The sequence below is a fragment of the Poecilia reticulata genome, linkage group LG11, assembly GCF_000633615.1.
Source record: "Poecilia reticulata strain Guanapo linkage group LG11, Guppy_female_1.0+MT, whole genome shotgun sequence".
NCBI lineage: Eukaryota > Metazoa > Chordata > Actinopteri > Cyprinodontiformes > Poeciliidae > Poecilia > Poecilia reticulata.
In genome coordinates, this window is record NC_024341.1 from 8,717,324 (window position 1) to 8,731,790 (window position 14,467).

General features: G+C 40.6%; 1 protein-coding gene across 2 annotated transcripts in view; it reads right to left on the reverse strand.

Moving 5' to 3' along the window:
* The window catches only part of angpt2b (angiopoietin 2b), a 31,227-nt gene extending 18,055 nt beyond the window's left edge, over positions 1-13,172 (reverse strand). Inside the window, exons 1-5 of one of the 2 annotated variants that reach the window (XM_008421593.2) lie at positions 12,228-13,172; positions 5,362-5,517; positions 4,600-4,721; positions 1,771-1,991; positions 1,411-1,535 (exon numbers count right to left, since the gene is read on the reverse strand). In XM_008421593.2, coding sequence (XP_008419815.1) covers positions 1,411-1,535; positions 1,771-1,991; positions 4,600-4,721; positions 5,362-5,517; positions 12,228-12,545 — 942 coding nt within the window. In that variant the 5' untranslated portion in view covers positions 12,546-13,172. The remainder of the gene's footprint in view (positions 1-1,410; positions 1,536-1,770; positions 1,992-4,599; positions 4,722-5,361; positions 5,518-12,227) is intronic. The other variant, XM_008421594.2, reaches the window with a different exon arrangement.
* Between the last annotated feature and the right edge of the window lie 1,295 nt (positions 13,173-14,467).

The window sequence follows — 14,467 nt, forward strand, 5'->3', positions numbered from 1 at the left end:
ATTCCTTCAAAGATTTAGACAGAAATGCATCTGATGCACCTTCCTTTGTTTTTTGTTATCTCATTTGTAAAGTTGTTTGTAAAGTTGTCTAAACTTGTGACAACAAAGAGAAACCATAGACGTTCCAGTAATGTTTTTGTCATAAAGTCTTTTTCTTTTAGTTTTTGCATATATAGTGCCTTACAAAAATATTGATTTAGTTATTCATTGCACATAATCTTTTGCATGTAGGTTGGGAAGTTAAATATTGGGTTCATCTGACCTGAGCTCCATCATTCACGTTTGCTGCGTTTCCCACAGGGCTTCTGGCAAACTGACTTCTCACAGCTTTCTGTCAACATCTGTTTTCCTGTGGCTGCTCTATCATGAAGCTTAGATTTATTGAATGCACGTCTGTTAACTGTAATGTCAAACAACTACTTTTAAGTTGGCCGATTGCTCTAGATTTTATTCATTTTGTGCATTGTCAGGTGGGCTGAATCCACTTGTTGGATTTTATTTGTAAAATATTAAAAATCATGTATCTGTTACCTTCCACTTTACAATTAGACACCTCCTTGTGTTGCTCCATTGGAAAATCATGTATAGTTGAGAAAATCTGGATGCACGTCATGCCTGGGCGTGGCTACAAGAGTGGATGCTGGATCCCTGACATCTGATTGGCCAACCTGTCTAGCCACTCCCACCAGGACTGTCAATAAGTTTGTTCATATCAGACCGTTCATTGTTCATTGATCAGTGATGTCTGTAGATGGCAGTAATGTTTGTTTTGTTGTTTTACAACCACCATTAATATATGTATATATATTTGTTTTGGTTCATTGTTACATACCATTTACATGCAAATTCATGAGACTATAACCAAGTTCTTAATTTTCATCTCTGGCTTGATAAGAAGAAAAGCTTCCTCAGACTACTGCACGAAAAAAGCTCGTCGTAAAGGAGAAAAGTGGGTAATTAAACACTTGTTTGCAATTTGTGGTCTGTAATGGTTCAATCATTTTTAGCCTTTATGTTGACAAGTAAGTTGAACAGAGTTAGCTTAGCGATGCTAAAAATAGAGTTGTATACGTTCAAGCTACGCCAAGCTAAACAAAACACAGCAGGCTAATCATGTGACTAGACAAATTAGCTTCTGTCTTAGGCCGCTGTATCAAACAAATCTACTGCGTGGTTTTTGCATGCTGAACAGATCCATGTGTTTTGTTTGGATAAATAGTTTTGTTACTCAGGTTTTGGCCCACACTGTTCGCTGTTATCTAAGACTACAGTGCATTTAGACGAAATTTCAATTTCTACAGTTTGTGCCTCTGCCTGGCCCCCCCTAAGGAAAATAGTTAACCACGCTTCTGACATCATCTGCAGGCAGCATAACATAGTTTATGGTTTGAAGGATGTAAACGTCTCTACCTTTACGTCCTGGGTGGAGTTGTGCAGTCGTATGCTGTATATTCCGCTCTCCTTCGCCCCTGATCGGAGAATCTCTGCACAGTCCCTGAAAGCGCGTCTCTCCTTTTTGGGCAAGTTGGAGATTTCTGCAGAAACACAGAAGCACATGTTGACACAGTGATGACTTAAGTTTTTTTTTAATTATTATTTTCATACAGTGTGTGAGCTCTACTACTTAAAGCTGTTGAGGTCGGAATTACCATCCCTACATTGCCTACGTGGAATCACTCCTCTTGCATACATTTGCGTCTATTGTATACAGTGTCTGTTTATGGGAGAATAACATGCTGATCCAAACATAGTAAAGCCACAGGGCCTCACCATTGCATTGTCTGACCCTTGTCGGCAGCTGCTCGACTGTGTCTGTCTGCCTCTGCAGTGTGGTGCTGTTGAGCGTGGAGCTTCCGAGCTCACCCTCCAGCTGGCTGACCAGGCGACTCTGCCTCTCCAGAACATCTTGAAGCTGCTGCTTTTCACCCTGCAAGTCCTGCAGCTCCTTCCCGTACCGAGCCTCCAGCGCTAAGAGCCTCTGTTCTAGAAAGCTGAAGGAGAAGAGGAAGAAGAAGTAGGTCAATTTTGCAAAGTGTCCTCATAAAATGCAAATTGCGATGAATAATAAAAATGTGCGCAGCGCAGGTGCATAATCAGTCCATTTGTCATTTACCTTTCAAAGCTTATATTTCACAAAGTTACACATTTACATGAGGATGACTAATAGACATCAGCACGACCGTCTCGCTGGGCTAACATCATATAAACACCTGTACCACAGCGGTGCTCGCAGATGGCTCGGCATGCTAAAATGCTCAATCATGGCCCGGAGGCACCAGCCTGACAGCACATGTGCGTGCGCGCGCGTGTGTCTTAGTGTGTTTTTGTGTCTGCAGGAGTGGTGCTCCCTAGCTAAATGAAGATCATAAATCCCCGCAGCCTGATCTTTATGGCTCTGACTAATGACTCCGCAAAAGTTATTTATTGAAACAATCCAACCACCCAGACTGAACAAGCTACTTCGATGTTCCCTCACACACGACTGCACACTCTCCAGATGGATCCACAGCCTCCCGTTTTTAACCCAGCCGCTCAGTATGCGGTGGTGGCGGATCGATCCAAATCAATTTTTACATCACTCCTAACTTATATTTGCTTTGTCGGGGGGAAATGCTCAATTAAAGCGGTAAAGCAGCCTCACAAATTGTTCACTGCCCGTGCCGTGCGCGTTCAGGTTTGCGGATCGGTCAGCGATCAGGCCCAAACCGCAGCTGTTCACCGGTTAAGGGGAGTTGAAAGTGCAAAGCACGTCCCTTTTGGATTGGACTGCATCCTGAGTTATTAAAATTTTCTGCTTGTGATATTCTGCTATGTGTTATTGTTATTTTAATATGCAAAGCATACACTGCCAGCAGCCTGCTCTCCTTCCCCCTGTAGAGGGATCTGCTTCCTGCCAGTAGTATTTCATATGTAGGGCCTAAGAAAACAAACATGTTTCTGTGCCCATTTTTAGTTTGGCAGCAGTTCAGAAACTTCCATTGTGCCCTGAAGCCCCAGCAGTGGTAGCGTTCAACAATTATAGCTGCTCCTATTTTCTTTTTCTTTTTTTTTTTTTTTTTTAAACTCCAAAGCCACCTCTGCCACTAATTTCCCAAAGATGGATTAATTTGTTTAGACACCAGTGCCATGTCACCTGCAGCAAAGTACAAGGCATAAAAGGGCACAGCGAAGTGAAGTTATGCAAGAGGGAATGTCTAACTGGTGCTGCTCACAGGGCACCTGATCCTCATCGGCCACATGGAGCAGATGGATGGAATGATAAGCATGCAGATACAAAGAGTAAAAAAAAAAAGTAGTTGCACCCATTCGCTCTGTACGTAACCCAGATGACCCATGATTCCTAGAGAGAAGTGTGGGAAACCCCTGACTAACAAGCACCGCACATTTAATCATATGTTTGCAGATCTGAACATTTTTCTATGCCAGTGCCCACTGTTAAGAATTGCCGAGGTGTTTCATTATGATTTTTATAAATGCTTCAATGCGTGTTCCTCCTAGAGTATTTATGGCTGGTGTTTACGACTGCTTGAGAAGTGTGCCCATCCCTGTCGGGCCACACAAGAACACATTCAGAACAGGATACAGTTTAAAGCAGGTTTTATATGCCATCTTTTTATTAGAGCAGTATGCACGGTCTTACTGAAGCGGCCACACATCTTAGATTGCTCTCTTAATTTGAATTCAAGCATAAATAAGCATGTACATTTGCTACAATTTTATAGTTTGTTTTATACCCCTGTTGCCTACATTGAGGGAATGTCTGGAAGAAGGGTTGGACATTTACACTATTATACTGTTTCATTTTGGTGTACGTTATAGTTTTTCATAACATTTTGTCTTGTTTTCTTCTGATTTGGAGCCTGCATGAATTCCCTTCAAATGTTGAGATAATTGTTTGTTGAATTAATAAACAAATAGGTCTGACCCCTTCAGGGTTGACCACTTCAAGCCTTTAAGATGACCGAAACCTTCATCGGTGGAGACAAAGTGTATGCATAGTGTAGCATGAGATAATTGTCCAGACTGCTAATATGTTCATTATTTGAGGGTAGCCGAGACATCCTTCTTCCCTTCATTGTGGATATGTTAGGGCTATTCCCCATTCACATGGCAAACATATAGAAAATTCTGCATCTGTCCCAAAGTCCTAAGAGAGGAGCCAGGAGCTAGCTTAATCACGGCACCAAACCACACCCACAGCAACTTAGAGATTCACCAGACGACTGAATTAATCACCCTCTCTCAAAGGCTTAACAGTTTGTCTACAGGGGAAACTCACTTTTGTTTCCTGTATCCAGGGTTTTGTTCTTTTGGTCAGGATCATGACCATAGGGAAAAATTCTAATCAAGGCAAACGGTCAAATTTTAGCCCTTTAAAGGAATTTGAATACCCTGTAATGCTGGGTATTCAAATAGGTGTTTTCAGGGAAGTCAAGAGTTTAAGTAGCCACACCAACATAAGCACTGTGCGACTCGGCGTTCTCACAATTAGCTCATGTGATTAACCTTTAGCCTAAGCAGTTTGCAAGCACTTAAGCTGACGTCATGAGTCTAGAAAAGAAATGCCCGTAATCATGTAAAAGATCAATTTTGGCTTACCTGTTTTTGTCGCTAAGGCGTGAAATTTCTTGGGTCTGTAGGAGAATGCGTTTCTCTAGGCGGTTAGTAAAGAGCGAGTACTCAAGCAGCTGGATCTCCAGGCGACTTGTCTGGTTTAGCACCTATAAGTTGGCATAAAGTAAAAACATAAGTGCATCACACCTTGCAAAGATAAAGGAATAAAGTAGGGAAATCTTGAGCAGCAAATTCCTAGGGGATAAACAGCTGTACACAGTCCATCACAAATCCTATAATTTGTCTCATCTGATCTCGTAATCAAAACTTGCGTAAGACCGATCTTGTCATGTTTTGAAGTTGCAGATGAAATGCGGGGTGGAACAAAGCAGCTTGAATATTTGCACAGGTTGTACAGTTTTATATCAACTATGATAAGAGAAAAGGAGAGGCAAGAACGTCCCAATCTGTAATAACAATTCTGGCATGATTGAAGTCACATCTGTGTTGTGCTACTGAGCTTTTTGTTTTAATTGGCTTATTGTCAGTCACTACTTGCAGCTCATTGTGTCAATCAGAGCCTGTGGAACCAAATACCACCTGCATTAAAGTGGCTGCCGCCACTTTTGCGCACAGCTTCCCAGCAGGTTACATCCGATTTCCATTTAAGTAGATATTCTCAAAAGTTCTTTAACACAGATACAATTAGTTTTTGTTCCGGTGTGACTCATGCTGTTTTTTTATTTGACTTGGCTGTAAACACGATATCCTAAGTCAACTTCAGTACTGCCTTCCTCACTCACTCACCTGGGTCTCAACATCTGTGAGTTTGCGAGTCTGCTCGGCTGATTGGCTGAGGAGGTTGGTTCCCATCTCCAGCATGGCGGCCGTCTGGGTGTGGACTGTTGACCTCTTTATTTCCTCCACACCGGAGCGTACGTTCTCCTGGATGAAGTTTTCCAGCTATTAAGACAAAATACTGTGGTTTTATTGAAAATGTACAGGTTATTAAGGAACTAATAGAGCTGTCTCTTACCAGTACATCGCAAACTATTAATATCGCTTGAATATTTTTACGTTTTGTCGCATTACAAGCAAGAACATCAGAATAAATATTCAGAAGCCCTTGAAGGTTTGTATCATGAAAACCAAAGAACACATAAAAAAAGTCAGGGATAAAGTTGTGGAGATGTTTTCCCATCTGCAAATCTATTGCGATATTGCCATTAAGCTAAATGAGATGGGGGGCACTAATCAGGAAAAGAAGCTAACATGATGATGGCAACTTTGAAGCAGCTGCCAAGATCTACGTCTCAGTTGGAAGAGTTTGCTGATCGCACAACTATTGGTCATGCACTTCACAAATCTTGCCTTTGTGGAAAAAATACCACAAAGAAAACATACTGTTGGAGGAAAGTTGTAAAAAAATAAAAGTGTATATATATATATATATATATATATATATATATTACAAGTCGGATAAGCCATGTAGCGGCAAAGTAAATGTGCAAAAGTAGGTTGTCTAGTCAAATGAGAGTAAAATCAAACTTTTTGGCCAACAGGTAAAAAGAAATGAGTTTCAGAAAATTAACCACTTAACACACTAAAATCATAGTGTTCATCTTGAAACATGGTGGTAGTAGCACCATGCTGTGGGCATGCTGTTCTTCAGTAAAGACTAAGAGACTTATCAGAACTGAAAGGATCAAGCTAATCACAGCGAAATCCTAGAAGAAAACATGTTAGACACTGTTAAAGACATATAAATGGGGCAAATGAACACATGGTAGGACGCCCCAAAAGATAACAGGTGAAAAAGTTGAAGTTAAAAGAGTTAAAAGAGTCCCCAAAACACGTTTTGGGGACTCTTATCTAATAGCAGAATAATGTTGAATAAGAAAATAGTAGAATAAAGCATGGAGTTTATTAATAACTAATTATTCAGAGAAAAAAAGAAGTCAGAAGTATAACTTCTTGTCACATTTCACTCTTAAGAAATATAAATGAATTTATCTAATGCAGTTTAATCTAACCAAAGTGAATAGAATTTCTAAAAAAACAAAAAAAGTCAGCATGTTCAACGTCACAGTGAAGTCAAACTCCAGCAGCAGCAAATTATAAAATTGCGTTTGCAACAGAGTGAAGTACTCTATACGGCTGGAGAGCATTAATATTTATAGCTCTTTTGAGGGGAAAAGGGATCATATTTTACTCATTAAATCGCATACTGGAAAATGAGGTCTCGAAGGAGAAAGCACTCAATATCATCCGGCTAATGAGTTTTTGTCCACAAAATTTGAGTAGAATTCAAATGAGAAAACAATTATTTGCTTGCTATTATTTTAAACATAGGAACATCTAGCCTAGAGAAACCGGGTTATTATAAAATATGAGACTGCAATAGAATTTTTATTTTACTTTTTTCTGTTTATGTAATGGAAAGAGAAACTGAAGCAAGTGGGCAACTCTTGACTAGTGCTGATTTGCCTCTCTTTCTCAATTAGATCCTCTTTTAAACATTCACTTCATTTTTAAAGTGTCCCTCTTTGCTCGTGCCCTGTAATCACGTCTTACATTACACTAGTTTAGGACAACTTAGGCTGCAGTGGGAAAAATAATCTTTTTCACAACAAATGATCTAAAGAGATTACTTAGTGGATTAAAGCCATCTCCACTGGAAACCCAAAAACCCCGGCATTGTGATCAGACTTACGAAATCAAGCCGCTATCAGTGGCTCGTCCAAGTCCCCGCATTACAGCCTTTGTGCTGGAACTCAATCCGGAGGTCTTGATAGGCTTCATCCCCACCCTTTGCCAATTGCATTAATTGGAGCCGTGTCACAGGCCACACTACGAGGCCAGATAAAGCACTTTCGGGATGTAATGTAATTCATTTTTTACTGTGTCTAGCAGGGTCAGGAAGAGGGATCAGCGCTGGGAAAAATCTGAGGAGTTGGATCATGAGATATCTTAATTACATGAGCCAACAGCTGCACTCCCTGTCTCCTATAATTACAAAAGACAGAAACATATCTACCGGGTGTTATAGTGTCTGACGGTGATTGATGGAGAGACGCATTATGATGGGCATAGTGGTGAATGCCACCACTGAAAAATGCTGATTTAATGCATTGATTTTTCAGTATTTTTACCTCAGTTTGGCAACTTCATCACTAACGAAACAAAAAGTGCATGCTCATTCTCCTGAAGTTTTTATATCTCCCACTAAAGGCCCCCACAATCTTAGACATTTGGTTATTATTACAGCTTTCATTTGCTAAATGTTTTGGCAACAAATATATATATATAATTTTATTATAACTTTGTTAATACCTTGCTTTTCGGTCCATTCACCTATTTTTTAAATCTGATTAATCACCATCAGGACTGTATGTGGGAAACCAGAGGTTGCTTTTTTTCACATTCCTACAAACACAAACACATTCCTACACCAAAATCTCCAAGATCAGAAATGTTTGGAGAGGAACAAAAACGTGATATGCTTCAAACAAAGAAGGATCAGACGTATGGAAGTCTGGACAGAGGCAACGAACTGAACAAATTCTTCTGAAAGTCCAGGAACAAGCTCAACATCCTCCTTTCCTGTCCCCAGTCAAGCAGACGTTTGTTTGTTTCGTCTTCCACCTCGGCCATGGACATTTCTGCCTTTATACGTTTGTGTTCAACCAAATCGGGAGATGGTGGTGCTTCCTTTGCCTCCCCCTCCTGCCTGTCTGTTTGCAGAAGTCAAATGAAGAGGCAGCTGGAGAGACTGAAACTATGGGATTCTGCAGCACCTCTACGGCTCTAGCCTGGCCCAGCAGAAGTCTTTCTTTGTTTCGGTACCAAAGAGAATCCACCCATCAGTCCTTAGAGACCGTTTAGTCAGAAACTCCAAAAGACACAAGTGAAGGCCTCAACAATGACAAACGGATCACAGTTTGTGAGACTGAAGGATCCAGGTGTCCAACGAAGTGCACTCTGCCCCAACCATCCTATCTCACACTGTTCACCTCAGACTTCCAGAACAAGACACAGTTCCGACATTTGCAAACATCCTGAGACGTCGCTGTCTCCTTCAGTTGTTATAAAACTGCAGAATATATCAAATAAAATCTAAAAGAAAAGTGGCGTTACAATTTGTCGCCTTGAAATTGGGCCTCTATCTCTTTAAGAATCTCCCACATTTCCCTACCCTTTAGAAAAAGTTATGACATTATATAAAGGTCAAAATCAGTTTTACATAAAATCTCACTTTAACCAAAGGTTCAAGAAGACTTAATTTTTTCCTTGGCTTTGTGTCTCAAAGTAGGAAGCGAGTATAAAAATCAGGATATGATTTCTTAACCAAAATATTAAATAACAATTTTAATATTTCATTACTAGCTGTAATTACAAACAGCTAGTAACAACAATAAAAAGATGCTACAACTTTTAAATCCCTTGCAATGCTTTCCTCTTGAAAGAGGAAATAATTTTAAGGCCACAGCAAGTTGTTAAACTTGTTTGCGGTTTGTTTTTGTTTTTCTGAACTGTTTCTGAACACAAATGAAAAATGCTAAGACTCAGTCGGTCTAATTACTCATTTCTAATAAATGTTTTGCTGAGCTTTCAGCGCGAATGCACACAGTCTTTCTTTTCATTTCTTTTGATTAAAAGAATTTAGACATTTAGAACCTGGGGCAAATGTCTTGGTCTTTAGATCCTGCATGAATAGCTTGCAAGCTAAATTTAAAATGTTCTGAATCGTCACCATGAAATGAGGGAAAATATGTATCGTAAGGGAGGAGAAAAAAGTTTTAACCAACATTGAATAGAAAACGTCCTTAAAAATAATGAAAGTAACAAATATTTTCAATGCTTGGATTTTATTCTCATCAAACTGTTGTAATTAGTTCTAATTTTGGCCACATAGTGATTGTAATTCTTTAAATTATTAATTTACGATGTCAATTGATGGCAAACTATAATGTTGACAGTGCAAATACCCAAGTTGCAAATTCTCTTCAAGACACTTTGATCTCGTTGGAGAATTTCTAAAATAGCATAATCCACACAGCCTCTTAAAAAACACCAACAAACACGGACTCGCATTCCATTTTCTGACCCTTGAGGGCAGGAGAAGGCCAAGGGTACACGATGAGGGGGTGGCGCGTTGGGGTTTAGCCCTAAAGAAAACGGACATGGGTCTCTTCTTGGAAATTCAAGAGAAAGAATCTGGCGCATTAATACAGTCCGTAGAGATTTCTCTGCAGAACATGGCGGATTAGTGTGGGCGCTCCTAATTTTGCATGTGTGGGGGTGTGTTTCCTTTCAAGGGGCTCGGGTAGAACGCTCACAGAGAGGGGTCGTAGTGGCCCCCGGGGGAGCTTTGAGTGAGACCGTGCAAAGTTTCATGGAGACACACACACACACCCCCACACACGCATAGATGAAGTCCTTCCACATCCATTTTATCCAGTTCTCTCCAGGCTCACTTGCAGATAAGCTTAATGAGCCTCACGAGGTGCTGAAAAGGCTTTGCCGTCTGGGGTCAAAAGTCGGAATACTCTCGTGCATAACTAAAAGACTCTCTTAGGGGTCATGCGATGTTTATGTGGAAATCCCACCTTAAGTGCGATCATTTATGCATCGCTTTGGCCTCGTGGGGGAAACTTGTTGATGGGCTTGAATCCTCGTGTTCATTCCAGATGTTATGTGGAAGTTGGCTGCAGAGCTTCATATGTCAGCAAAGCTTTTTTTCTAGATGTGAGAGTGTGTGGGGGGATTTAAGCCATATTTCCTTCATAGCTGACCAAATTATATTATATTTATCTTTTTTTTTTTTAAAGGCACAATAATGAGAAATAGAATTAAACTGGAAAAGGCAAAATGAGATACTGCCAGCTATGTTTCTACAATGAATGTGATATATGATTTTCTTTATTTTGTGGCATATTGATTTTCTTCCTGCATGTTTATGGCTCCAGGGTATATTTTCTGAAAGCTAAGCAGAACAGCACAATAACTTGTTTTCATGTCCCTTAAACTTTTTATTTTTTTAATTTATTTATTTTTTTACATTTTGCCATATTACAAAGATAAGCTTCAATGTATATTGTTCGCGTTTTATAAGTGTTAGACCAACCCTAAAATAGACCATGATGTTAAGTGGAAGAAAGATTTGATCCTCCTTTTTGTTTACTTTTACAAATAAAACCTTTTCACATTGTGATCACTTTTATGTATGTGAAGAGAAAACGAGCTAGTGGCCGGGGAAGGTTGTACAGAACTAGTTTACTGTGGAAATTCCATTTTTAAGATTGTAGTTTTGTTTGGTTGATTGTAAAATTAAAATTGTGTTGCCTTGCAAAATCTTCTTAAGAGCTGAAGTGTTCTACGTTTTGTCAACTTACAGCGACAAACCTGAGAGGTTTTATTTAATTAACCCGTATTGCACAGAGCGAACATGTGAAGAATAGATGAAAAGTGATACAGAGCTTTTAAAATATTTACAAAAAAAATAAAAAACAGATATTTTTTTTATTAATTTGTAATTAGCTCCCTGAGTTTACCAACTTTCCACATCTAGAGTTTCACTTTATCGATTTGAAACGCTGTAATAAAGTCATAATTGCCCACTGTCAGTGTAACTCAACAAACTGGCACACAAACATTTACAAATATTCCGGGGGTTGGTGCGCCCCATAAACAGCATGTTCTGCAAAGGATCCAGATCAAAATAGAGACATGAGTGGAAAGCAGTGGGGCCGCTCTGTCAATATGATCCACAACGAGCAAATACTTTTTCTGTGACTTCAGCTGTATGGACTCCATTGTGAAGCCTCTTCTAATTGTATCATTTCAGTTTATTCAGCCATAATCGGAGCTAAACAGAACCGCAAAGGCCAAATGTCTTGTAAGGAGACCTACTCAAATGTGTCTCTTCCAGATAAACAGCTGACATGTCCCAGTGTTATGTAAATTGCGTTTGGAAAGATTTAGGCTGACTTTGGCTTATAAGCAGACTGAAAAAAAAAAGGTCTGTTTACTTGTTGCCTCATTTAGAGGGTTTAACTGTGCGAAGCATTATTGGCAGAACTTCATACTCTCAGACTGCTGCAGCATGCTAAGGAAGTTATGACTTATGGGGGTTTAAAATACTGAGACCCACTGATACGCCAAGCATTGTGTTGGAGCCAACTGTGAAGACAGGAAGCATCCAGGAAATCCAAGCCTTATCAATAATACAGGTCTGTCAACAAATGTAATAAGATAGTGTACTCTGGGGAGGTCCTCTGCTCTGATTTACGGTCTTTGGTATGAAAAGCTGCAGGACTCAGTGAGGCATATAGAATGCAAAAGAAAAATAAGAAAGAAGGGGGAAAGGGAGAAGGAAATTGTCCACTTAAAGGGAACTTGAAGCGATATGTCAATTGGGACTTTTGACAAACATGAAAGAGTTGAACTGAAGGGCACAGACACGCAACAGGCTACCGGACTTTAGTCATGGGTAGTTTTACCTGAAGTACTGCTGCCTCTTATGACATGTCTGAAAAGTATCACAGGACAACACACCTTAAAATATCTACCGAAAAGACAATGCCAGTATCGACGATGTATCTGAAAACAATAGGTTCATTGCATGTCCACCAAGACGGTTCTCGTCTATGAAAGACTTTCTGAGGTCTTACCTTCTGCAGCCACTGAGTGTTATTCTCCATGGCGCTCTCCAGATTCTCCAACTTTTGCTGCTGCCACAAAGGCCTTTCCTCTTCTGCTAAACTGTCCTTGGAATGACTTTTGTCCGGCTCGGTCTCAGGTGGCGAGTCTCTCTGCAGCGTGTTTGTCACCTGGAAATCCTTTAGGGGCTTGCAATGCTCAACCTCTGGGAGAATGAAGGTGTAGGTGCAAGGGCCATGCTGCACGCGGTGCTGCTGACGCTGGGAGGCAATCCCTGTGGTCAGCAGGTAGGCCAGGTAGATGAGAGTGAGAGAGAGGAGGTGGCCCATGTTGCAGCGAGAGGAGGGAAGAGGGAGCCAGGGAGGGGGGTGGGGGAGATTGGAGCCTTCACCACCTATTTAGAGTGGCTGAGTTAGGTTTCTTTTAGTGAAATGTCCTTCTGTAGAATCAAGTCTTCTGCTTTACTTTCTTCTGGTTTCAACTCCTGTTTCTCCAGTCTGGCTTAAAACTTTCACTTCTCCTTGTCTGGCCAGTCCTACTGTTTGCGTTTGCATCCAGAGTCTTCTTGGGGTAAGTTTATCCTCCTGCTGTTTTGTGTGAAAGCAGACAGAAAACATACACACACACAGGAAACGGAGGATTGCGCCGTATAGTAGCTCCAACACTCAGGCCCAGCACATGTAGCTCTGGCCGGAAAGCCAAGAGCAAACGCCAAACATTTATCACTCTTCTAAAAAGTTGCTTGCCTCCAGAGAAGTCCTTTGAAGCTGCTGGAGTCCAGGCACTGGTCTTGGAGGAGACGAAAGAGCAGAGGCAATGTGGTGAGTGGCCTGCTTTGGGATGTTGGTTGTAGTGGTAAAGCCCCTTAAAGAGCAGAGGGGGAATAAAGGAGAGAGAGGCGTGCGTCTCTACATGCATATAACCACACACACGCATCCACACACAACGCCTTTGCTCATAATCACCCAGCCACCCTTCCCTCTTTTACTTTCTCCCTCCCTTTTACGGTACTCCTGTTTGGGGGGTTAGAAGAGGAAGCTGCAAAAACACACTCGGCTCACCACAAGAAGAAAAAAAAAGTGGGAAGTTTCTGTGAAAACTTTTTCCTCCCACTCGGTCTCTACCACACATTTTATTCTGTCTTTCTGCCTTTGTGTCCTCTCTAAAACTCTGCTTTAATTCAGTGGCAAGGACATTTTTAGGCACATTTCATTAGCATCTGATACGAGTTTTGTGATGAATGCACTTGGTGTAAGTGTGCCCATTTTTTTGGAGTCCGAGGTGTTTCAGTAAACATCCTGGGTGGTTAAGGTAAACAGACCAATAATATTTTTATAGTCTCCAAATGCGAGGAGTCTTTTGCCGTCTGCTGTTAGATAAACTGATGGAAGTTTTCTCTCAACCAATCTCAGAAACGTGTTGTCACTCAGGATGTATTTGGAAGATGATCTCCTGTAATGAAGCTACTGGTGTTTTTTTTAGCTCATTCTTTAAAGGGAAGAAAAACTTTGGGTTATATTTTAGGTCAGTCTGTGTTCAATTTGAGATAGGTTTCAACTTATTCTGACAATTGTGGCCACACTGGCTTTCATTTTTTTACTAGCTGCTTGGCTGTGCAGTGAGAACAGCATGCTCATCCTTGCTGAAACAAATGTATAATGTAATGATACTCAGCATAAGGTGTAGGTTATTCTGACACTACCCAGTCCTCTTTTTACGTACATTGATAAATAACCGTTTTAATTTGCTATGTCAGGTCTAAAGCATAAATTAAAATGTTGCCTTGTTTTTGTAAAAACAGCGTTTGTTTTAAATAATATAACTGTCTTCCCTACCTGAGTTACATCATATCTTCAACTTCAAAACAAAACTGAATTCAGATTCATGTTTTTCTGAAGGCAGACATTCTTCGTTCAGGGCATTTGCCACATCCACCAAAGAGACCTGATATGCCATAATGAGTAGCCATGGTAACATCTGTTTGAGGTCTCTATAGGTTAAATCTTTAACTCACACTTCCGGGAAAGGCTTTAACACACACAAGGAAGGTTGGGGACAGGAAATCTCAATTGGCCACATGTAGGGTCTCATCGGCAGTTAAGGCTTGAATGGGTTATAGCCAGTAGGTCACTTGTTCTTGTTGCAACATCCAGTGACAATGTTGTTGCTGTGAGCAATCAAGTTGAAAAAAGGAACCTTTATTGTTTGGCTCCACAAGCAGCAGACAGGTAAGAGATCAAAAGTACCGTGG